The sequence below is a fragment of the Musa acuminata genome, chromosome BXJ2-7 (genome assembly GCF_036884655.1).
Source record: "Musa acuminata AAA Group cultivar baxijiao chromosome BXJ2-7, Cavendish_Baxijiao_AAA, whole genome shotgun sequence".
Taxonomy (NCBI): domain Eukaryota; kingdom Viridiplantae; phylum Streptophyta; class Magnoliopsida; order Zingiberales; family Musaceae; genus Musa; species Musa acuminata.
The window spans coordinates 35,590,630-35,615,840 of record NC_088344.1 but is presented as its reverse complement, the minus strand read 5'-3'; the positions used below and the strand labels follow the sequence as shown (position 1 = coordinate 35,615,840).

Below are 25,211 nucleotides of genomic sequence, written 5' to 3'. Positions count from 1 at the left end.
TGAGGCCAAGTGGAAGCTATTGCATGGATCTTTTCACTCGTTTAAATATTTCGTTGATAGTATGTTTGCCAATAATGCGCATCGGAAAAGTTGATTGACACTAGAGATGAACGTTCATGTTACAAAGCTTGGTCCTCGGCCAAATCAAACTGTCGAAGCTAGCAAAGAAGTCACTCGGCGGCTTCTCTAACGATGTATCAGAGCAAGTAGCGACGTCGGCATCGACTGTAAGTAGCAGGAATCTTACCGTTGCTTCGGCTCTTCTGATGAAGCGCGAGAGCTCATCAAAGCTTCCGCGTACTTGGTTATCCGAACAGTCTCAGGTTCTCCTTGGTGAAACGAATCATCTTGACCGATCGTAATCGTATTGCCGTCTCCGGTGACCCTCCTTCTGTACTCAAAGGAAGTACCTAGGTCGCTCTTACAGCGTGCGCTCTTGCCCTCTTCTTCTAACCTGAGTCTCCTTTCTCCCGGAAGATTGAAGGGGGATCTAAAGGCAGCTCGAGACCAAGCGGTGTCACCAGTTTTCGCCAGATGACCGGTCAATGAATGCTCCTCGGTGAAGCAAGAGGCGATGCTGTCAAACGAATTTCTTCCGGTCGCCTCGTCGAGGGAACTTCGTCTCTCGGGAGTGGCACAGCTTGAAGGATTTATTGCAGGAGTTCCGTCAACCGAAGCAGCTTTGTTGTTCTTGCTGCCTTTTCTTAGCACCAACTTCTTAAGCTTGCCAAGGAATTTTGGTTTACGTGAGGTGATGATGTCTTTTATCACAAACGGAGGAGTATCATCACCCTCACCAGTCGATTCCAGAGACGAATAGTCCGCTTCGAGGTCCCTAAAACTCACGTCTCCATCATCCAAACCTGCACATGCGTACTCAAGTATGAGTCGTTTGGCTTTCTCCTCTGATTCTGGACTCAAACTGTTGCTAAGATCCTTGGCTATCGTTTTCCCGGGAAGCGGATGATGGTCCCTCTGGTCATACCTTAGGCAGGCATTGAGCCACCTGAGGTAGACCAGTTCCTCGACGTCGGTGCAGCGATCGGTTTGATGCTCGATTTCGTTCTTTAACTTCTCATTTGCTTCCCTCAGTAGGTTGACTTCCTCTACAGCTTTTGCCTGCATGACATTGGTGATGGTTAAGATCATTTTTGACCAACTCTGGGTGATGATCAGCGGTCTCCAATTAGACAGAATCTTATGAAAGGAAACATAATAATAAAGTGGTAGAAGACATCCTTGCAGACTAGATAGAGTATTCTATTTAAATGATGAGAGACCAAAATACTAATCTCTAGGGAAGAAACAGTTGATGTCGCAAATGAAATAAATCCAAAGCTAAAAGAAATGAAATCACCTGCACTCTCTCAAGGGTGGTGGAGATGGACGATTCTGCGTACTCCAGCCTTCGTGCCAAGTCCAAGTTTTCCTGCGTCAGCATCGAATTCTCCTTTCTCAGTACACCAGCTTCGTCTTCTAACTCCTTTACCCTCTTCAACTTGTTCTGCACCTCGGCTTCGTCTCGACTCTCTCTGCGCTTTATAGCATGCATCAAGCTGATCCTTTTCTCCAGAGAGCTTATCTTCTCCCTCGCCTGCACGTGAATATATTTCTGTCTCCTCTTGAGATGCTTCACTCTTGCTCTTGCCAATCCAAGCTCTCGCATTGTTCCGGAGAACTCTGACGCCTCAAGTTTGAGCCTTAGGTTCTCATCCATCAAGGACTCGACCTTCAGAGACAAACACTTCGCCTCTACCGAGTTTAATTTCAGCTGGTTCTCGAGTTCTTTGACGGCAGCCTCCTGCATCTCCTTCAATCCATAATACTCGAGCATTTCCATCTCAAGGCTCCTGTTCCTGTCCCAAAGTGCCTGCGCCAAGTTGCTAAGGTACACGATTTCTGCATCCATTTTCGCCTTCTCGTTCTCCAACTCGATGCTGACAGGTTTCTTGGGACAAGAACTCTCTGATTCTTGTTCAGCTTCCTGCAACGGAAGTCCCTCTTCATCCCGTGAACTTGTAGCGGACTGTTCAGTGTCGTCGTCGCTTGTGGTCGCAGTTAGAGCAGTTTTGGTGACGCTGCTGGGCTTTGTGGAGGTGCCATGGATGATGTTCGCCAGAGCGTCTTTCTTTACAAACAACAATACTAATCAGACTATTAGAACGGCTAAGAGGAGGTGTATAAACTATGTGGGAGTAATATTTGGAACAGGGGCTCCATTCTTACATTTTGTAGAAATAGTAGCCCATCTTTTAGGCCACTTCCAACACATATGTGTGCAGCCATGCTATATTTACGACCCTTTTTTGATTCGTCTCCTGCTATTACACCAAGAAATACACAAAATGGGAAAAACAATGCCAGAAGGAAATCATCATGCATCAACTGTGAAGAAAAAAGTAACGGAGGTGCGAACCAGCAGCGGCTGAGGTCGGGAACTTGAGAAGGGAAACGAGGTAGCTGGATAGGTGGACGGCCAGAGCGACGCCGAGTCTAGGAAGCAGAGGTCTGCGGTCTTCCATCTCCATCTCCATCTCCAACAACAGCTTCATCATCCCCAACCCTTTAAAACACTAATGGTTATCCCGTACGTCTTCGTATAGCCAGTGATGAAACATGTATATACGATGGAGGAGAAGAATCAATAGATGAAGGAGAGCAAGTAGGTCGGTGGTGTTGCGGGAATCGTCAACCCAACTCAAATCTAGCTGCTTCTTACTGTCTTTCTCTCCTTGAGGTGGAGGATGGCTGACGAGAGCTCATCTTCTCCCTTCCCTGTTTTATATCGGCAACACAGAAGAGACGACGGAAGATTCTGACCTGGAGAGAAACAAATAAAAAAGATTGGCTGTTTCCTTCCGTTGTTTTGTTGTTGTTGTTGTGAATTTGCGGCTTGGGCTCGTCCCTTTATTGTTCCTATGGAGTATGGACACGCTGCGTTACTACCCTACCGGTGTTCCCGAGGTTTTATGTAGATGGATAGATCTCTGTCGCTTGTCTGGACTGTTAATTCGTCGTTGCCGTGTCTGTGGGTTTATTGCCGAAATTTTCCATGACTGGTCGGTCGTCGCACAACGTGGACGATTTGGCGCGTGTGATCCCGGAGATTGCCGGGAGACGAAGTTTCTCGGGTTCTTCATCCGCATTAATTTCTTCTCTCTTTCTCTCTCTCGCAATCCAATCTAGTTGAGAAAGAAAAAGAGTTTGGGTCCCGAGACGATTGCTTAGAGGAGCACGATTGTCATAGCATCTTTTCTTGGCAACTCGATCGGCTCTCTGTATGCGCCAGGCGCGTACATAACAACTCCATATATGATTCTATTGTGCGGGACGATGAACATAACGCTCTCAGGAAAGGTAGGTGGACACGCATCAAATGAATAATGCATCGCCTCTAATAACTTGGACAAAAGTAACATTTTCTCCGTCCCTATCTCATCTTCAATTACGATGGACGGATAGTCTCGAGAGGGGCCCATGCAAGAGCCACTCTGAGGGTAGGTGCGGCCTCAGAGTGAAGGTGTAATTATAACCAGTGAGACGGGTTAGTCAATGACATCAGACATGACGATTAAGAACAGTGAAGGTTACCGATCACTCATACGGACACGCGACATATTTATAACTCAGCAGACGGTGGCGGATTATATATGGTTCCTGGAGACATACTTGGCTTGGCCGCCAAGATGCCGAGTGCAGTACATACACAGAAGAAGAAGAAGTACCAGAAAAGAGAGATTCCATGAGCTGCGACTGGTCGCACGTTGTTTTCCAGCGTTATCAGTGTGCCGCACACTGCTTCCTTCTCCTCTCCTGCAAACAGTCCAATCGTCTCTATAGTCACTCGTTCGATCATCTTCAACTAATTCACCTTCGATTAATTATCTGATCCAGCCCACTTGATCTGGTCAATTTTCTTTTTTTGTCATGTATAGATAACGAAGATGAGATTACTCGGCCTTGATCAATTAGTATTATGTGACATCCGATAATACTAATTGTTGAGGTCGTGTTCAAGATCGTCCCCACACAAATCCCAGATTCCATCTCGGCGTAATGAATACGTCTGATCCTCTCTAGCCCATTACGAACTCAGGTCCAACTCGCAGCCCGTCTTTAACTCCACGGGCGACGAGGAACTCTGTTGAGGCCTAATGGGCCCCTTTCTTGTACGTGTTTACCAAATGCGGCGCACGAGTGCGGTTCTCATGGAGCGACTTCCTCGACTCGCCTCTCTGCGTATAGATGAGGGGTATTGAGTGAGTGGGAAAGAATAGATCTGGAAACGCAGATCGTTTCCGTTTGACGCCAGCTGTTCCCGTCCGTCGCCATGGAAACCGAGACGAGGAGCCCGATCGTCGGCGGAGGAGATGGACAAGAGGAGGTGACGGCGGCGTCGGCGCTTCGCCTCCTCCCCTTCGCCGGGGCCGCACAACAGCACTACGTCTCCGAGCTCCTCTCCTTTACCCTCGATCGCCTTCACAAGGTCACCCTACTTCCTCCCCGTCCTTCAATTTTGTGGCAGATCTGCTGAGGAGGTGTGGTCACGCAGGAGCCGGAGCTTTTGCGCGTCGATGCGGAGCGTATCCGGAGGCAGATGCAGGAGGTGGCCGTGGGAAACTACCGCGCTTTTATTGCCGCGGCGGATGCTGTCTCTGTCATCAAGGAACAACTCTCCGGCTTCGATAAACACCTTGATTCTTTGGTACGCCTTACTCATTCATCGTAAACCCTCCTTACGCTCTGATATAGTTTGTGAATTTAATTATTCATTGCCTTCCTGATGAATTGGCTGCTCCTAACATTTGGATTTTGAACTGTCTTTCGTTGAATCTAATTTTTCCTAGTCTTCTTGTTGCAATGTCTCGTCGACAACATTTGGGTTTCAATCTATCGGTTTATTTGAAGTAATCTTCATAGAGGGCTTAGAGGAAGAACATGACATTGGTTGTGACAAAATGGGTGTTGAAAATTATTAAATGTGATGTGATCTCATGAAATGATCGGATGAAAATATATGACCAACTCATCTGGGGACTGTTTGGCTGATGTTTTGAAGGAGTCTGGTTGAAGGCATAGGATTCGGCACGGAGTTTATTCCTATAAGCACGGCTTAAACTGATAAAATGAGGGAGGTTGTTGTTCCTTCTCTCCTATAAAGTTTGAGTGTGTCACTGCTTGTTCTATCACCGAGGCTTATATAGTGCTCCTCCTCTCTTTTATTTGGAAACTAGCCTTTTAATCTGTCACATCGTTTCACATCAATCTCTGCATTTGCATATTCATATTTGCCTCTATATGGACAAATTTTTTTTTTTTTAAGCTTTCTGCTTTTTGCCGATTAACCAAGAGAAAGGGAAACATGTTTAAGGGGTGACTTCTAATTCATACCTAACGAAAAGGAAAAACGTTTGACTCCTTAGCTTTTCTCCATCATCTTTCATTTGTTGTTGTTTTAATAAAGTCTTTCTTCCTTTTGTACCTGACGTGATTTTTCTTCTTGTTTATTAAATCTCATGAACATGGATCTTAACCGATTTCAGTATAGAGCTAGGTCGTCACCCGAAAGTGATGTGAGGCACCTTCACCACCTAGGTGTCCCAAATTGGAAATAGTGGGCTAGGGGGTTCACCTGGAAGCGGTCCATCATGTTGGCGTTCAAATGTGGTGCCAAGTAGACAAGAGTTCTCATTGTTTTAAACCAATAAGAGTAAAGAAGTTACTCTAACAACAAAGGGCTAGGTTAGTAGCTTGGAATATGAGCACTTTTAGAGAAGGGATTATAATTGATAGACACTATGCTTACAAAAAGAATAAATATTATTTGCTTGCAAGAGACTAAGTGCGTAGGAAAAAAATTAGAGAGATTGTGAGTATTGGATTTAAAATTTGGTATATTAGAAAGGTTAAACACAGAAAATAGTGTCGGAATTATCCTTGATAAGGCTCTTAAGAACAATGTTATAGATATAAAAAATTTTGAAGATAGAATTATAGTTCTAAAATTTATGAAAGGATAAGATGTTTTGAATGTTATTAGTGCTTATGCCCTTCAAGTCAGATTAGATGATCAAACCAAAAGAGAATTTTGGGAAAGCTTAGATGATATCATTCAAGGAATGCCTATAATAAAAAAATCTTATAATTAGAGGGGATTTGAATTGGTCATACAAGGAAAATATATGGTGAATATAAATGGGTGCATAGAGGCTATGGTTATGGGAAGTGAAATGAAGATGATAGTATGATTTTGGATATTGCAACTTTGTATGATCTTATGATTGTAAATATTCACTTTAAGAAGAGAAGTGAACATTTGATTATTTATAAGAGTGGTTACGAGTATGGTCAAATAATTTTTTTTTTCTCACTAGAAAGGTGGATAAGGTTATTTGTAAGAATTGTAAAGTTATACATGGTGAAAGTTTGACGAATCAACATAGGCTAATGATATTAGATATTTACTGTAGATTATGGAAGAAGAAAAAGATAGTAGAAAAATTTACTAGGACTAGATATAAAGAATCTAAAAAAGAGGCTAAAAAGTGATTAATATGACAAGATATAAAGCTTATGATAATTTTTATAATAAATTAGGTACTAAAGATAGTGAAAAAGATATATATCGAACTACTAAAGCTAGAAAAGTGTAAAGATTTAGTTAATATTAGATGCATTAAAGATGAAGATTAAAGAATACTTATTAATGATAATGAGATCAAGGAAAGATGAAAAAATATTTTTATAAATTATTTAATAAATATTCCACATAGGACAGATTTAATGATAGATAATAGTAGTAGATTTAATAATCATATATTTGTTCGTAAAATTAGAGCTAGTGAGCTAAAATACGCATTAAAGAAAATGAAAATAGCTACTAGTGTGAGGCTTGATAGTATCCCTATTGAGGTCTGAAAAAGTTTAGTGGACAAGGGAGTAGCTTGGTTAGCTAGCTTATTAAACAAAATCATGAGATTCAGAAGGATGCCTGATGAATGGATAAAGAGTTTTTTAGTGTCAATTTATAAAAATAAGAGTGACATACAAATTTGTTCAAATTATTATGGAATTAAAATTATGAGTCATACTATAAAATTTTGAAAAAGAATTATCGAAAGTAGTAAAAAGCTTGAAATAAATATCTCTGAAAATTAATTTAGTTTTATGCTTGAAAGATCAACCATAGAAGTTATTTATTTATTAAGATAATTAATGAAAAAGTATAGAAAAAAAAGAAAGATTTGCATATGGTTATTAATTTATTGATTTAGAAAAAGCCTATGATAGGATTTTTAAAGATTTATTATGGTGGGTTTTAGAAAAGAAAGGTGTATCGATTAATTATATTGATGTTATCAAAGATATGTATGATAATGTAGCTACTAGTATTAGAACAATAGGGATTGTGTCTAGTGAGCTTCCTATTAGTATAGGATTATATCAAGGATCTGCATTAAGTCCATATCTTTTCACATTGATAATGAATGAATTTACTAGCCACTGGCACGATAGACCTCCCTGGTGTATGTTATTTGCTGATGATATTGTCTTAGTTGATGAGAGCTTTAATGGAATTACTTATAAACTTGAGCTGCGAAGACAATAAACTAAAGGTTTTATATTAAATAGGACTAAAATTGAATATAGCAAATGTAATTTTAGTGATTCTAGGAATAGACAGGAGAATATAGTTAAGTTGGATTGACAAGAAATCCCCTTAAGTAAAATCTTTAGGTATCTTGGATCAATTATTCAACAAGATGAGAAATCAATTAAAATATTATTTATACGGTAAAAACAGGATGGTTAAAATGATGAGGGGTGTTAGGAGTCTTGTGTGATCACCGGATACCTTTGGGATTAGAAGAAAAATTTTATAAGACAGTTGTGAGACCAATAATATTTTATGGATGTGAGTATTGGGCAGTTAAGAAATAACATATATTAGAAGTTTGTGTTGTTGATATGAGAATGTTTTGATGGATGTGTGAAGTTGCTAAGAAAGATAGGAAAATAAATACTTTTATTCGTGAACAACCAGGTATCATTTCAATAGGGGATGCGATGAGAGAAAATCGTTTAAGATGGCATGAGCATGCGCTTAGAAGACATTCAAATCTGATGGTTAGAAGAGGTGGAATAATTAACGTTGGTAGTACGATGAGAGGTAGAAGAAGACCTAAAAATACATTAATAGAAATTATAAATAAAGATTTAAGTACTCTGAACTTAACTACACATATGGTTTTTTATAGATCTCAGTGAGGACAAAAGATCCATGTAGCTGACCCCAAATAGTTAGGATTTATGGTTTTGTTGCTGTTGTTTTGTCATTATATCTTATTTTCTCTTTGCCATCGTTCTACTTTTAATTTTCAATTTTTGCTCTTTCTTCTTCCATCTTCTCTTTTACCTGCTTTTTATTCTGGATTTTTTGGATAACAACTTAGACTCTGTACATTTCTTTTCCAGATTACTATTCAGCTGCATTGATAGTTTGATGTCACTGTTGTATGAGTTTTATAAAAACTTAATAGTGTGTTTGTCCTTTATATGTACTTGTAAGATTATTGTTTGAACCAAAATATATTTCATTCTAAATAGCATTTATCATGGTGGGTTGACAGGTTTGAGTTATGATGTATTTACATTTATAGGATGTTAAAGAGATCTACACTGACTTTCTAGCTGCATGCTTACTGCAGATAACAGAGATACCAAGTCTTACTGCTGGTTGTACAGAGTTTATTGAATCTGCTCAGCAAATTTTGGAGGAAAGGAAGCTCAATCAGACGTTGCTGGCCAATCACACTACTCTGCTTGATTTGCTTGAAATTCCTCAGCTAATGGATACGTATGTACTTTATTTTGTAAAATAAATTATACCTGTCAAATCTTATCTTAATGCCTGTACATGGATTCTGCTGCCATAGTTGTACTTATGGAAATTTTAATTATTTTAAATCATATTACATGCATCTTGATGCCAGCAATTTTAGATTTTAATTGTTGTAGATGTTCCATTAGACATATTTTATATTTTTTTTTATTGTGCTTACTTGCCATGTGGGACATGTTCCATGTGCTTATTTCCTCTTTGTGAATTCTTTAGCTTTTCTTCAATTTCCTTTTGAACATAAGGCATTGCTAATTTTGACATTGTGGTTTCATGTACTTATTTTGTTGATTCGTGAATAATTAGTTGTAACTTTGATAGATGAAAGAACTGTTTAATATTGCTCGGGAGACCTATATATGTGTAGGTAGAAAATGCAAAACAACTAATTTTACTGGTCTAAATAGAGATAGAGAGACCTAAAAGATTTTATTAGAAACTATAAATACAGATTTAAATACTCTTAATGTAACTGAGAATATGATTTTTTTAAAAGATCCATGTAGTTGGCCCAAATGTTTGGGATATTACAGCTTTGTTGTTGTTTTTTTTCTAAAAGATTAATTATAAATTTTCATTACATTAAACAACAGATGCTCAAATATGGACTCGAAGTCGCTTGTCGCCTGTCAATGTGTATCTATGTAGGCTGTTCTTTTTTCCTTGAGCAGGATGATCCTAATTCCAACATACAAACTAGATGGATTTACATTATCATTATGTTAAATCTTGAAGTATCTTGGAAGTGATATCTTTGGTGGACATCAGAATTTGATAATAATTGGATGTGTATTAGTGTTAGTTTGTAGCTTGTTCTTTGAGCCAAGAAATAAGCTAGTGCTTGCTAAGGGTGTGCAAAGGAACTGATCCAACTGATTAACCAAACTGGACCTTACCAGTGCATCTGTTTTGGTTTGCTTCAATTACATTTTGTCTCATAAAATGCAGAGATGATATATCTGATTCTTACAGATGGAGCATATAATATTATTTATGATAATTAATATATACAAGATATAGTTATCATGAATTCTATCCTTATAGATGGAGCATATCTTCTGTAAACTATAATATTTATATCAAACAATATTCTACAAATACAATATGATTATAAAAAATGAATATAAAATGCCACAAAAACCAAACATATTTTGGTTAGATTCAGTTTATTTCCTTTACAGATCAATGCCGCATGGTTAGTTCTGCATACTGAACTTGTTTAGTGTAATTCGAATTTTTTTTCAAAATTGAATTGATCTATATGCATTCCTACCAACCACATGTAGTGCTAATTCTGATCGTGGTCATTTGCTACCATTTCATGCACGTAGCCCCCTGTCTTCTGTACAATGCAGGACATAATGTTGGACCAGTAATTTGATGTCCTTGTTTAACTCTTATTTATAATCAGTTCCTTGAACTATCTTCTGATATTGAAACATGTTTTAAAGTTGATGAATTGTTACCATTAGGTCTTTTGAGGTAACTTGAGATAGCATAATATTCATACTGGTATCCTTTCCCTTTATCTTTTTGGTCAATTTTCTGTTATGGTTGAAAGTTTGGTTATGTTGTGCATTATAATAATATCTTTGTCTTAAATTTATGAGCCTCTTTCCCTGGATATTATCATTTCACTGTCAAGTGGATCCAGGTAGATGCTAGTAACTTGTGAACATGTGTTCGTTCTCTGCAGATGTATAAGGAATGGTAATTATGATGAGGCTCTTGACCTAGAAGGTTTTGTCAACAAGCTGTCAAAAATGCATGCTGAGTAAGTTTTTTCTAGCGACTGAGTTTAGGTCTTGCTATTGTTTTATTTGGAAATAGTCCAACCAGTATTATTATTATCTATATATTCCATTATGATAGCTAGCATTTGATATTTGGAATCAAGGTTACCTGTCATTCAGGCATTGGCAGCAGAAGTCCGGAAGACAACACAATCTCTACTATCTCAACTTCTGCAGAAACTTCGAACCAACATCCAGGTAGTTGTCTAAGTGTGTTAAAAGACCCATAGTGGATTTTGTATACATCAGTATGTCAGTTATTTCTTTTTGGATATGTGAACTTGTGGTTTCCCTGAAATGGTTCATTTGATTTCACAAGATATATTTATAACTGTGGTTACACAACGATATGCAGTTACCTGAATGCTTGCGCATTGTTGCACATCTGCGACGAATAGGAGTATTTACTGAATCTGAGTTACGTTTACAGGTTGGTCTACTGATGAACGGATTTGTATATTTTTCTTTTGGCTCAAGTAGAATAAATGGACCTTTTGTTAGCTAGAATAAACTACGTTTCTTTGAGCTCACTAATCTTTGACATCTCAAATGTATAATCTTATGTTAGTACATTTTTGTAAATGTATATTAAATTGAGAGAACCTCCCAAATGTATATTAAATTGCAGATGTTGATGTGAACTTGTGAAGAAACATCTCATTCATTTGATTAATGTTCTACTCCTGACTATAACGTTTTGAAATGTTCATTGTAAAACACTTGGAATAAAACAAATTAACCAAGTTGGAAGACACTAATATGTGATTATATAATTTTGATGCCATATGAATGTTTGTTTCAAAGACTATTGTACCGTGCTAACTGGTGGTATTGGTCCATGGGGGGATCGGTTGGTAGTAGCGTACTGTATGTCGGTATATACCCTGTATGTCGTTGAAAAATGACTGAAAATTTATAAATTTTTCAAAAGGTTTTTTTAATCCTAATTTAATCATAATTTTATTATATTTAATTAAGAATAGAGTGTATATGAGACAAGTAAATGCATAAGTCTGTGATTAACCCTAAGTACCCCTAGTTTGGGCCTAAATGCAAGATGATAGGCCTAATTGAGGTTAACACAAGAAAATGACCTTAATCATGTTTAATCTTTGTGAATATGCATTAATACGCTTCTAATTATATGAAATGATAGATAAAACATAGAAAGAAGTTTAATATTTTCAAATTGGGGAGAAATTCCATTAGATCCTGAGTTTAAATCACTTCTTTATCCAAATCAATAGCTTGAATACCACAAACTGTCAATTAGGAATTTTAATCATAGGTGAATGTGAGAAAGAATGAAAAAGAGGGTGAGAACGAGAGAGTGAATGAGAGCGAGTGAGAGTGAGTGAAAGAGAGGGGAAGGAGGAGATTTAAAGTCCCAAAAGAGACCCCAATGGTCAATTTGATAATTGGGTCAAACTTGACCCGATTTGGAATTTGATCGATATTCGATATCGACCCATATCGTTTGATACAAATTAGTTTCAACCGTATTGGTCGATACATCACCCATGTCAGTCGATGCCTAACCCTTTTCAAGCATACCACTCAAAATGGGCTGGTCTGCATATCGATCAGCTGGCGGACTAATATGTATCATCCGTTCCATACCATTTTGAGCGGTATGTCAAACATTGGTTTGTTTTGCTAATCTAGAACCTTAATCTTCTAAGAAATACCAGCATTAAAAATATTAAAAAAAGGAATTTGTAGACAACTTTCTAGTATTAAAGAGGGTTTTCCATAATAATTTACATATTTTGATAAATTTCTGATGATAAGTTTCTAATTGATTGTTTAAATTGCTAATATAGCAAAATCTTAAAGAGCTTAGATGTTTATTCCATTTGGAAGTAATTTTTTGGGTGCTTCAAAATCTTCATGATTCTGCAATTTTGAGTTGAATCATGTGAAAGTATTTTATGGTAACTTTATTCTTGTGTATGATAATTATCAAATGAAAAATAGTTAATTAAACTTAGTTTTGTTAATCAATGTACAAAGAGTCTTACGCCTGCTTTTGGATTTTCAGGACATGGAACTCGAAACCTTTTGGCCATAGATATATCTGTGCCTGTGTATGGTCCCTAGAGTATATTTAAATATAGTAATAGAAGACCATGAGAAGTATGCCATAAAAATGTAAACAAGCTTTTGTAAATATGGTCAATGAAGGTTTTCTCTGTTTTCTTAATATGTGCAAGTCCGTATTTTGGGCATTCTAGAGGTGGTACTTTGGTGTTTAATCATATATAAGATAGAACTGCTTGCATTTTTCCAAACTTTTGATCCTTTGACCAATTGTTCTGACTAATCTTTCAAATTGCTTGATTTATTAATGAATATAGATATATAAATTTTGTTTAAGTGCTTTTTGATTGTCACGAATTGTGCAGACTTTGTTATCCTTTGAACTAGTCTCACTCACTGGATCTGTTTTATAAACAGTTTTTGAGGTGTAGAGAGACATGGCTTTCAGGCATTCTTGATGACTTGGACCAGAGAAATGTCTATGAGTACTTGAAAGGAATGGTGAATTGCCACAGGATGCATCTATTTGATGTTGTTAACCAATACCGTGCTATATTCAACAATGATAAATCTGGGAGTGAGGAGAACTATGATGGTGGGCTTCTTTTCAGCTGGGCTATGCATCAAATAAAAAGTCACCTTAGCACACTCGAAGCCATGCTTCCAAAAATTACTGAAGGAGGTTCAATGTCGAATATTCTTGACCAATGCATGGTGAGAGATTGTTTCTATGCAGTTTTGTCTTTTAGGTAAACTTTGATCAGCCAGAGCTTAAGATACTTCACCTTATGACTATTCAGCACAACTCCTATTTTGGGTTACAATTTATTTTGGTATTGCTTTGGTGAACTTTATATTTTCTCTGTTGCTAGCATGTAGGATTTTCAGCTACTTGCCAATGTGCACTTGTCTGTGCTTAGAAAACATATTTTTCTCCCATTTAAATATTTAATTTTTGAGGTCCTTAGAAATTCATTTTCAGTCCATATCTTTTTGTAGTCAATTCTTTTTTATGGATTAACTTTTCTAATCCTTTGGCCTTTCAGTTTGATGTCTATGCTTATTTAATTACTAGACTACCAGTTTGTATAATTTTTTGAGGATTTTTGTACTTGATGCTATCTGCTGCATTTATTTTTCACATGCTCTATAATTTTCCTGTTGCATTACTACTACAATCATTTCTGACATTGTTAATGTATGATGCATAATTAAGGGTGTTGAATGCTCTTCGAAGCTGTACATAGCTTGTAGGCTATAACAAACGTTTATTATACAAACATTGTTGCTATCTTCTTAGAGTTACATGCCTTCTCTAAACTACTTTGACAAATCTATTTGCCTGATTTCATTAATTTTGTTTTGTCATTTTTGTGAGCATCGGGATTAGTACGAGGCACTTTCTCCAGCTAGTTTTGTTTGCTGTGTTCAATTTAATGTTAATTTTCTGTTGCCTTCAGTACTGTGCAATGGGCCTTGGCTTGGTTGGACTTGATTTCAGAGGCTTGCTGCCTCCACTTTTTGAGGGGTAAATGAGCATCTTTATTTTGTTCTTTTAGACTGAATAATATTTGGTTGTATTGTCATCTTGTAACTAACAATCTTTCGTCAATTACAGTGCAGTTATCAACTTATTTTCAAAGAATATGAGAACTGCTGTTGAGAATTTCCAGGTATCCTTGCAATTAGTACATGTACAAACTTATGGTGATAGTTTATGACTACCTTTTTCAATCATTATTCAAAGAACTAATGCCTTATTTTATTCATACCTAATATGTTCAGAGTGAGCTTTTTTTGTCAAATTGGCCTTTGGCAACTGCTCGTACATAATTCGTTTTTACTACTTTGGCCTTTGTTATAAGTATGTATGACGTAGTTCTGAGAAACTCTTGAATTACTTGGCTACATGGATCCGTAGCACAATTAGACTCTTGTCATTCACAACACCTAGTTAGTGGAACATATTCTCTTTACTCGATAAACAATTTATTTACACAAGAACCTCAGTTTTCTCTATTTGGTGATGCTATCCGATAATGCTGAAAAATTTTACAGTCACTCGAGACCAATGCCTCCATTTAAAATGTTCTCCATCTGATGTTTAGTTGCCCTCAGTTAGAGATAGAATATCTCAGTAAAATTTCTTAGTACAAGCCAATCTGGTTCAGTGTCATTCATGATCTATGATCTATCCAATGAAGATCTCCGCATCCTATATCATAATGCTCTGCTGATGAAAGTATCATCTCCTTAAATGGTCATAATATTAGTTTCTAATAGAAACGCTATCATACCAAAAAGGTAATGTTAAATGTATTTGTACTTTTTGTTTGGTTAGATTGTCTTAGATTCACATCGTTGGGTTCCTTTGCCATCTGTTGGTTTTGCCACTAATGGAGCAATGGATGAAGGCAAGGATGATGTATCACCACCTTCAGTCCTGATGGAGCATCCACCTGTTGCTGTGTTTGTTAATGGTGAGTACAAATACTTGTTTACCACAAATTCTTCTTAGCATGCACTGGTCAGAATGATCAGGTTAATGCTACGATATATGTGAGGTGCAAATAAACTTTAAGCAATTGCAATTGTTCAGTTTTTCTATGTGCCTTTGCACTGGGATTGCTTATCGGGGGTTGGGGTTGCCATAGATGTAGCTCAATGGTGAACTCATTTAACCAACCAATAAGGAGAAAAAGATGCTTCTTAGCACTTGGCTTTTGCGATTGCAATCTTGCAGCTGATATGTTGCTATGCAGGTGTTTCAGCTGCTATGAATGAATTACGACCATGTGCTCCGGTGAGCTTGAAGTACAATCTGGCTCAGGAGGTTGTGAAGGGCCTACAAGCTGTTTCCGACTCCTTGGTGAGATACAATGCCATGCGAGTCCTCCGAAGAAATGAGTCTACCCTCTTTCTGTCACTGTGTCAAGCTTTCATCGAGGTCAGCTGAATTGAATTTATTCTGCTTCATGCTGTTTTCATGAAGTGACACTATTGTATGACTAGCTTGTGGTGTTGATAGGTAGCTTACCCGTATTGTGCAACTTGCTTTGGCCGATGCTATCCAAATGGAGCAACCTTGATCATGGAACACAGAGGCATGTTGGATGGTGTCAGCCAGTTATTAGCAGCGATCCCACCGATGAAAGGATCAAGAAATTCTTTGGACAGCAAGGAAGAGAAGCATCCAACAGATGGCGGTGGTGCTACAATGGCCGAGAATGGGGCTTCGGCTAATGATGAAGAACCAGGGAGTGATAATCGTACTGATGATCAAAGCAGCACTGGCATAGTGCCAACAGATATGGATATGGATGACAAATAAAGTCCGACAAATGCTCCATCAGCATGGTTGTCGTGATTAAATGGCATTTTGCCCAAGTTTTACTTGGCAGCAGCTACCATTATATTGTATCAGTACAAGTTGTCTACACATGGTGGTTGACGAGGGTGAGTTTTAACTTTGTGTTTTGAGGCTATATCGACACCAAGTACGACTGCCATTCTTCCGTGTAGTGCTCGCGTACTCTGGAGGAGAATAAAGATCATTTGCGGGTGTGTTTCTGTCGATGTGGTATGTTCCTCAGCCCCTGATCAAGTAACATCATAACAGTCCTGACAAATTTTAGGGTCGGTATGATCTCTCACACGATGTGGTGTCCGTATGCATCGTGTTCGACCGACATAGGCATTGGGTAAAGGTGCGATGCCTCGGACGCCATCGCCAACGGAATTCTCTGTGCCTCCGATAACAAGTGCTCGCCGCTGTTCTGATGAAACCCTCGAGGTACCTCTAATTCGTTCCTTGATACAGGATACTTCGAGAACCTAAACTATGTGCTCTTACTATATTTTCGTATCCCCTCACGAGTCTCTCCAACTATATCTTCACATCTCCTCACGGGTTGCTCGGCTTTGACTTCTTCGTATGTGTCCAAATGTAATATTCTTTTAGTTAGTTACATGTCGGGAACAATCTTAGAGGCATACATTAAAAAATTGAAATAAATGTAAATGGGGAATCGACACCATCCGTCTACGGACATTATTCGTTGATGGTTCAACCACCTTCGATAAAGACAGTGTCGACATTATCTTAAAGGATCCAGACCAACAGATATATGAGTAAGCCCTCATATTTGAAAGTATTCGAACCAAACAGATATACGAGCAAGCCCTCATATTCGAATAATTTAAGATATCTAATAATGATGTCAAATATGAAGCACTCATCTCGAAATTTTAGCTCACACATGAATCCCAGGTTCAAGAGCTAACGGTGTTTAGTGACTCACAACTAGTCGTAAGCTAGGTGGGATGAAACTATGAAGCCTGAGATACAATTATGGCAAAATACCCCGTCGAGATACAAATATTAGCTCAAAACCTTTTCTAACTCCAGGTGTTCTAAATACCATGTGAGGAGAATATTGAGGTAGATGCACTCGCCCAATTAGCATCCACTCATCGTGTTGAGCTTCTTAATGCACTCCCGAGCCATCAAGAAGCTCGATACGGTTATAGTTGAAGAGGAATTGAGCTAGATGAATGAGATCCTACATTACAAGAAAGACGAGATTCTCCCAACCGACCCTATAGTGACTTGAAGAGTTAAGCACCACCAAGCCTAGTATTGTCTAATTAAAGGTTGACTATATCGTAGGTTTTTCAATTAGTTGCTCCTTATATGTTTAACCCCTCACGAGATCAAGAGGGTACTTGCTGAGGTTCATAAGGGTATTTATGGAGAACACATCGGTGAACGTACCCTTGCCTTTAAGGTGCTTTAGCAAAGGTATTAATGGCTAACACTACGCAAGGATGCAATCGAGTATGCCCAAAGGTGTTGCAGGTGTCAGGAATTCACTCAGGTACCACGACAATCAACAATCCCCTTGAGCCCAATCGATTGTGGGTGGTCATTTGCCCAATGAGGTATGAATCTTCTTGGGCCCTTCACACCTGCTTTGGGTCAGTGAAAGTTTCTCATTATAAGGATCGATTACTTCACAAAATGGGTGGAAGACAAGCCGCTAGCATCAATAATCGACAGATAGGTTGAGTGATTTGTATAGAAGAATATCATCACCTACTTCGGGATGCTGAAGGTTCTTATCATATATAACGAGACTTAGTTCAACAACCCAAAATTCAGATAGTTCTGTCAATACTATGAAATCCAACTAAGGTTCAGTGGTGGCTTACCCTCAAACTAATGATTTGTCGAAGTCATCAACCAAGGTATCCTTGAAGGTCTCAAAAGACGAGCAAGGGCATATGGGTAGATAAGTTGTCGAGCATCCTATGAGCCTCCCGAACGACACCAAAGATAGGGTCGGGAGAATCATGCTTAAGTCTAGCATATGGCACTGAGGCCATCCTACCACCTGAGGTAATTTTTCCAAAACTCCATATCGAAAACTTAGATAAGAAAACCTCCAAAGCAGGGCTTTCAGCTGGGCTTGATTTAATCGATAAGACCAGAGTAGCTGCATACCTACGAATTCTAAGATATAAGAAGGCAATGACCAAGCTCTATGACAGAGATATTTGCCCTTGGAAAATTCAATTATGAGACTTAGTACTATGCAAGGTTGAAATAAGTGACCTAACCCGATCTCAAGGAAAGCTAGCACCGAGTTAGGAAGGACCATACTGAGTCATTGAAGTCGTCTAAGATAGAACTTATTGTCTGGGAACAACATAAGTGGGACATTACCAAGAACATAACATATCTCCAACCTAAATAAGTTTTATCATTGAGGCTCATAAGGGGCCTGATCGAGGTACATTTTTAGTTCACAAAAAGTATCTTTTTTAGTTCTCCAAAAGAAAGCTACAGTAGATGGATTGGGTCTTCACAAACAAATTTAGATGCTGAACTACAAAAAAGCAAAAGAAAATTGCAACAGATCAGATGCCCGAGCAAGGCGACGAGTTGAGGTTGTCATTGAAAGCTAACTACTTTCCATCTGGATGCCCTAGTCCTCGGGATTATCAGTAAATGGGTCCTCCTTAAGCTCTATTCCTGGATATTGCACCTTGAAACGAACTAAGGTGATCAAAGACCCAAATTTATATGAAGCGAAGTCAGATCTTTCCAACCCTTTTTAAAATCCGATGGATGCTTTGTACTTAGTGATCGCCTCCTCTTGATTCCTTGGCACCTTGCCCTGTTCAACCTTCAGCATCTCCTCGAGCTCCCGGGCTTGCTCTTTCGCTACGCCACCCTTCTTCTCAAGCTCTGAGTTAAGTGCCTTTACCAAGTCCAGATCTTAGAGGAGCCCCAACAACTCATCACCAGGTTACTTCCCCAAATGCTTTCCAACTATTATCTAAGGCAATAAGCTCTTGCTCAGTCTCCTTCAACTTTTGAACCAATTTGTCACCTCGAGCTCTCGCCTCAGCAAGAACGACGACAGGAGAATTAGCTCCTGCCTTCCTCAACCTCTACCAGAAGGTCGACATTCTTATGAGCTTTTGGTTGATGACAACACCGACATCCCAAACCCGGTCCAATACGGTCGACATATAATGATGGTGCACAAACATGTCATGACCTATCTTACTAGTACTTCATGGTGATAACCCTGATCAAGCAACACCTCAGAAAAAGAGAGATAAATCTTTTTTGCTAGACCCAAACAAAGAGATCATTGATAGTACTACTTCGAGGCTTTGTTTTCATCCCAAACCTTTTGTCCTTCCGCCTCCCCATCTTGGTTGTAGTAGAGAACCCAAAGTCAAAACGGACAGGTCGACTATTGTCGAAGTAACGAAATGCTGGGATTTCCCCTTGCATAGGTCAACCATTGACCTCGGCCCCTCTTCTCCTTAGCCCAAGAGAGAATAGGGGCCCTTGGGACTCTCCACAGGTTTCAGCATTGGCAAAACAAGACTTTTCATAGGCTCCAATGCTGCCAAAACATGACTCTCTATAGGCTTTGGTGTTGGCAAAATAGAGCTTTAGCTAACGGTGGACTTCTCGGACCTCCTCCTTAGAAGATGAGGGGCCATCTTCACGACTATTTTATACCCCTTCTTTGGCTGGACGATGCTCACATCTTGGCCTGGTTGGGTCGAACCCACCTCCTTGGGTAGCACCTCACGGACAGGAGCCGGGATTATCGAGGTCGCAATTGCGCCAAAAGAGGAGTCACACCCTTGTTTCTTCAAGGAATGCAAGTTCATGCTCATAAAAAAAAAAAATTGATGTTATAAAACTACATAAAATCAAAAGAAGGGGACCGAGATATATCTCGAAAAGTCAGACTGAGAGACATATCAACAAGCTAGTCCTCATCAATCTTTTGTATGACTTCGAACAAAGAAAGAATATCCCTCAATCAAAACACCTGATCCACTTCCTCATCAACAATAGAGGAGAGTTATTATCAAAGGAATGAGCCGATCAAAAAATATTGAACCCCCAATCCCGACCTAGATTTTTTTACAAAGAAAAAAAAAGCTCCTTAACAATATTTTTACTGAACATATCCCAACACTTTTCACAATGAGGAAATGATAAAGGAATCTAACGCATGAACATTTGAACGCCATGTTACCAATAATCGAATACCAATTAACTATCACATAACGTCTAAGAATCTCACATCAACTTTCCTCGAAGACCACTTGGATATAATTCTCAACCTTATATTTGAATCTTATGAGCACTAATTTAAGTAACAAAGTAGCTTTTGCCTGTAAAACCCAACACATCTGACATAATTTTGCAAGATCTAACCGAATGCAACTATTTTATGACACCGCAACTTCCGATGCATTTTAGTTGAAGAACTTTGATTTCAACTAAGGTTGAGACCAATTCCCATCATCCGATAGATACAGACGAAATCAGCGGTCGACCATCTTGTCATAAAGCTATGGATCGTCTCAGTAAGAACAATACTACATTAAGCTTCACATCACGGCTAACAGAATTCTACAAAATGGCAACCAAATATAAGATTTTATACACTAAAAACCACAGAGACGGAACACAACACAAAGTAACTTTCCTCTGATTTAGACACTATCAACACAATTTCAGAAATCAGGTAAAGTTGACAGTAAATAAATAGCCTATTGCAAGATCATCACCATATGGCAAAATTTTGTCACAGTAAAACATCTTCATGAAAGTTCAAAGTATAAATATTGTTAACATCAGCAAGAGCCTTCTTAACAGTTCATACAAAACCAACACAACCAATTTGAACAGCCAGAACAGATGCAATTCAAGGGCCTAGTTATATTGCCATGCAACAATGCCATTTTCCTCACCTTACCTATGCAATCTCAATCGGCTAGCACCAACAGAAAGAGGGGTTAGATAGGGCAAGAGAGACATAATTATCTTACGTGGCTTTTGTCAGCATCATGCCAGATTCGCTCGCTGCAGCCAAAGGGTTCACTTGTAGAGAGGGAGATAACCAGAGCGTAGATGAGAATCTATAGACATGGTTGAAAACAAAACAACCTAGACTGGTATATACCTGACAAGTAAATAACAGCCCCACGGAGAACCGGGTTGCAGGCCAGCCCCCATTTTTTTTTTATTTGACAGCAACCTACAACTATGAATCCCTACCTATCTCTCTCATCTTCTCTTTCTCAAATCAAGATTCCTTTGATTTAAAAGATTGTCAAGAGGCAGAAACTTGGAGAAGTTTCAAAGTAAGTGTCAATTCTTTCTAGATAATGTTCAACGGCAATACAAAAAATAAAAAATAAAAATTTCTACACATGAGATCAAGTACTTCAAAATTCAAAGCTGCTAGGCAGAGATCATCCGCATATAATGCTAACCTACTTTATTAAATACAAGGTGCTACCGTTACTGTCATAATTCAGGAACTGCTCTTGCAAACAGCATCTACAATATTCACTCAAAAGGCATCCAAACCAATATAAATTTTCATAAGCATAAGCATATGCACCTTGTCAAACATTTCTACTCTGGGTACCTCGGAACTATCACTGAAGATCCCAGAACCCGTTTTACTTCTCTTATGTCTTTATAAGTCTCATATGCATTAACAAGGTAAGCCATTTTGTATAGCAATTATCATCTAGGATAAATGTATCCCGACGAATGCTCACCACAGATATCCTATATGGATGTGGCTGAAGAGTCAACTATGAACTAGACTTTTGCAGCTGCAGTTGCAAAATGCAAAAGATGTACTTAAAGCAAGCTAGATAAACGAAGGAACCATAATGATCCTGGAGGTAGAACTTGATCACTCATCTTTTAATGTATAACAAGTTAAATTTGTTCAAGTACTCTGTAGATCTCTTGCATGGAAAGATTTCAGGTTCTAATGCCAAACTAAAATGACCCTGCAGGTAGAGCTTGATCTTTTTCTTTTGTTATAGAACAGGCTCCTTTATCTGAGTACTCTGTTCTATTAAAGCCATATTCAGGTCTCCTGCTTGGAGAGGTTTAAGGTTCCTCATGCCAACTCTTTAAACACCACAGCATTTTGACCAACCAAACAATTCGTGGTTTGGATTTCGGATTTAAGATAAGAGGTCCAAATGATATAACTCAACTAATGTAATCAGTTTTGAACACTTGAGATACAGCTACAAAAATCATTAGATGGTTAGAGGTCCAAATGATATCAGCTCTTGGCATGTCTAATTTTGCAAGCAAAGGAAGACCACAACTCCATAAAAACACAAAATAGTAGCTGACAAAATTTCGAATGGTTTTGCTCCTAACATTTTATACCAAGTGACAGTTCTCGAACTCCATATCTCCAATCATTCATCTTCCTAATGATGCTATTTATAAAGCTGTAAAAAAAAAAAAAAGCCAAGTTGCCAAAGATTCATGTTAGGACCCAGAAATCAGGAAGATGCTTTTCTCATTGAAAGTCATAGAGAAGTATCACCTTGATATGCTGTATAAAAATGTGGCTTAGTGCACAATGCTCCCATTAAAGTGATATCTAGGGAGGGTCATTGCATGCTCTATCTAACTCCTACAAATAGATAAGCTGATTCTGTGGCACATATGTAAAAATACCATGGAACCGAGGCTCATCCTTAGTCCAGACTTCTTACTGTTGTTGGTCAAGTGAACAACCTCTGAACATATAGTTTATGCATTTTTTAGCTAAAATAAAACTCAAAACACAACAAGCTTGACATTTGCCCAATGCATGCAGTTCATGCACAATTCTGATCTATTTGATGCCTAAACCAAAGAAAGAAAACATAAGATCATAATTTGATGAGTGATGGAAAGTTTGCTGTCTTCCAATATCATACACCATTTCTAATTGAACAAGATAAACAAAAGATGTCTTCCAGCATGAATTTTACAGTAAACTCACTTTGTCAATGTCATAAACAATTTGCAAGAACACAATATTTTTCACAAGGTTATCGCTGAAATGGAAACAGAATTGAATATCTTGTGACCACCATTACCCACTTGAAACAAAAAAACAAGCAAAGTTAAGAATGGCATTGATGCATAACATCAAAGAATTCCCTATCAACCTGAACTTTTCTAGTAACTAAGACAACAGCAAAGCTGCAACAGGGTCACTGTTTTCTACCTCTCCAAACAGACTCTACGCTAACCTAATTAAGTACTCAAACCTTACAGTCATTAGGAACGACCAACCTTGCTTTACAGTCCTACCAACCAAAAAGCCCAATCAGTTTTATTCTGCATGGTTCCATAAATGACAACAAACAAAAGAATTTCAATTTTGTAAAGAGACTAAAAGAAAGCTGTGCCGGCAAGGCCATGATGTAACAAATTATGAGCAATATTGTCCCTGGCCTGTGATGCACTCACCGACCGTATGCTGTTCTCAGGCACCATCTCATCGTCCACCAGTTCGTACTTGAGATCCGGCTCCATCTCCTCCTTCCTTAGCTCACAGATGTTATGCAGCACACAGCAAGCGCCAATAACCACAGGCAAATCCTGCAGTTTTACTTCTGTTCGCTTCTGTAAACAAGTCCACCGCCCCTTCAACCTTGCGAATGCCTCCCGAGCGATCCGCTGAACCTCCCCGATCTTTTCATTGAAGGCATGCTGCGTCCACGTCAAGTTTTGGTGGGTGTACGGCACCAGCACCCAATCCATAAGCGGATAGCCCGAGCTCCCCACGATCCAAGTGTTCTTGAGCATCCCGGCAGCTGCCCTCTGGTGCAGAGCCGATTGCTCGAGCACCTTGTCGTCAGGCATCGATCCGGGCCACCCGATGCAGACGTCCGTGAACACACCGTCGGGGTTGACCACCCCTTGGACGGTGATGGAATAAGATGTCTTTTGATTGCGCTCTGTGTGTCGGCGGTTGAAGTAGGCGGCGACACTTATTTTGGGCGCGATGATAGGTATGTGGGTGGTATACATGGACCCGATGACATTGGGGATTCCCGACGCGGCCTCGAAGTGGGATTTTGCTTCGGCAGCGGCGGCCCCGTCGGGCCACTGGACGAACTTTGGCATGAGAAGGGTCTTGATCGCGGTGCAGACCTCGAGGACGAGCTTGTGGCAAGTGGAGATGCCGAGCCCGAACCGCTTCGAGACGAGCCGGAGCGGCTCGCCGGTGGCCAACCTCCAGATGCACACCGCCACTCGCTGGCGGACGGGGATAGCGGCACGGAGCATCGTGTCCTCCTTCGCTACTGCCGACCCAAGTTCATCGCAGATCAAATCGAACGTGGTGCGGCCCATCCGAAACGCTCGTAGGAACTCCGCCTCGGGGAAATCCGGGTTGTTGCATCGGTCCCACCACGCTCGCGACCGGTCCTTCACCCAAAGCCGCCTCTGCTGGTGGCCGCTTCCGGCGGCGGAAGTGGCAGGGCCAGCGTCGTTCTCGACGGAAGCGGAGGCCGCCGCCGCTGCAGCGGCGACCGCAGAGGCGGCTACTCGGACGCGCTTGGAGCGGAGGGTGTCAGCGTCATCGTCGAGGGCGGAGAAGTTGTCCTCGAGGCGGGAGTAGTAGTCGAGCATGACCTCAGCCTTCCGGTGGTGGTTCTCCTCGAGAAGTGAGAGCTCGCGGCGAGAGTCTTCGTCGGACTCGCGCCGCTCGGACTCATCCTGGGCGTCGATCGCCGCGATGGAGGTCAGCAGATTGGCGATCGATTTCCGCTTCTTCCTCCTCTCCTCACCGGAGGCGGATGCGCCGGCTTCTCGTCTACGGCGACCCTTGGGCATGTCGGAGATCGACGTCGGAGGCGAAGCGGGTGGTGCGGCGGAGTCGTCCTGAAAAAAGGAGATGTAAAAGGAGAAGTCGTCTTCGAGGAGGGGTTGGGTGGTGGCGGCTGCCGGAAAACTATTCATATATGGAAGATATTCCTATCTTTCTATTGATCTATTGCGGCGGTTGGTGGCGTCGTTTGGAGAAGCAAGAAAAAAAAAGGGTCGGATGACGAAAGGGGCGGACTCGAAAAAAGGCGGAGGCGCAGACCAGATGTGAACGGTGGACGGGGATAAGAGG

At 39.7% G+C, this 25,211-nt stretch overlaps 3 protein-coding genes across 7 annotated transcripts; 1 reads left to right on the top strand and 2 right to left on the bottom strand.

Moving 5' to 3' along the window:
• Positions 1-19: 19 nt before the first annotated feature.
• LOC135617851 (protein CHUP1, chloroplastic-like) lies at positions 20-3,123 on the bottom strand. 5 transcript variants are annotated; one of them, XM_065118548.1, is made up of 5 exons: positions 2,417-3,123; positions 2,227-2,321; positions 1,358-2,128; positions 986-1,119; positions 730-863 (listed from the first exon to the last, which is right to left on the bottom strand). In XM_065118548.1, the coding sequence occupies exons 1-5, from the start codon at positions 2,553-2,555 to the stop codon at positions 854-856; spliced, it is 1,149 nt and encodes a 382-aa protein (XP_064974620.1). In that variant the 5' UTR covers positions 2,556-3,123; the 3' UTR covers positions 730-853. The 5 variants fall into 5 exon arrangements, with proteins under 5 accessions (XP_064974616.1, XP_064974617.1, XP_064974619.1 ...); XM_065118544.1 differs by having other exon boundaries at positions 20-1,119; positions 2,417-3,119; XM_065118545.1 differs by having other exon boundaries at positions 20-1,119; positions 2,227-2,318; positions 2,417-3,116.
• Positions 3,124-4,204: 1,081 nt separating this feature from the next.
• LOC103992691 (conserved oligomeric Golgi complex subunit 8) lies at positions 4,205-16,308 on the top strand. Its single transcript, XM_009412501.3, has 12 exons — positions 4,205-4,486; positions 4,553-4,705; positions 8,709-8,857; positions 10,596-10,673; positions 10,797-10,890; positions 11,048-11,122; positions 13,150-13,446; positions 14,193-14,260; positions 14,351-14,405; positions 15,074-15,212; positions 15,495-15,679; positions 15,761-16,308. Exons 1-12 carry the CDS (start codon positions 4,331-4,333, stop codon positions 16,061-16,063), a joined length of 1,752 nt encoding a protein of 583 aa, XP_009410776.2. The 5' UTR covers positions 4,205-4,330; the 3' UTR covers positions 16,064-16,308.
• Positions 16,309-23,185: 6,877 nt separating this feature from the next.
• Positions 23,186-25,211, bottom strand: LOC135617850 (protein ALP1-like). Its single transcript, XM_065118543.1, has one exon. It carries the CDS (start codon positions 25,052-25,054, stop codon positions 23,480-23,482), a length of 1,575 nt encoding a protein of 524 aa, XP_064974615.1. The 5' UTR covers positions 25,055-25,211; the 3' UTR covers positions 23,186-23,479.

Bases quoted from the DNA above. Each gene is read 5' to 3' on its own strand.
- LOC135617851 (XM_065118544.1), bottom strand. From the start codon at position 2,555: ATGATGAAGCTGTTGTTGGAGATGGAGATGGAGATGGAAGACCGCAGA. The intron at 2,322-2,416 runs GTTCGCACCTCC...TTGGTGTAATAG, and splicing joins CCCGACCTCAGCCGCTGCTG to CAGGAGACGAATCAAAAAAG. The intron at 2,129-2,226 runs GTAAGAATGGAG...TTGTTTGTAAAG, and splicing joins GGCTACTATTTCTACAAAAT to AAAGACGCTCTGGCGAACAT.
- LOC103992691 (XM_009412501.3), top strand. From the start codon at position 4,331: ATGGAAACCGAGACGAGGAGCCCGATCGTCGGCGGAGGAGATGGACAA. The intron at 8,858-10,595 runs GTATGTACTTTA...CGTTCTCTGCAG, and splicing joins ATTCCTCAGCTAATGGATAC to ATGTATAAGGAATGGTAATT. The intron at 10,674-10,796 runs GTAAGTTTTTTC...TTTGGAATCAAG, and splicing joins CTGTCAAAAATGCATGCTGA to GTTACCTGTCATTCAGGCAT.
- LOC135617850 (XM_065118543.1), bottom strand. From the start codon at position 25,054: ATGAATAGTTTTCCGGCAGCCGCCACCACCCAACCCCTCCTCGAAGAC.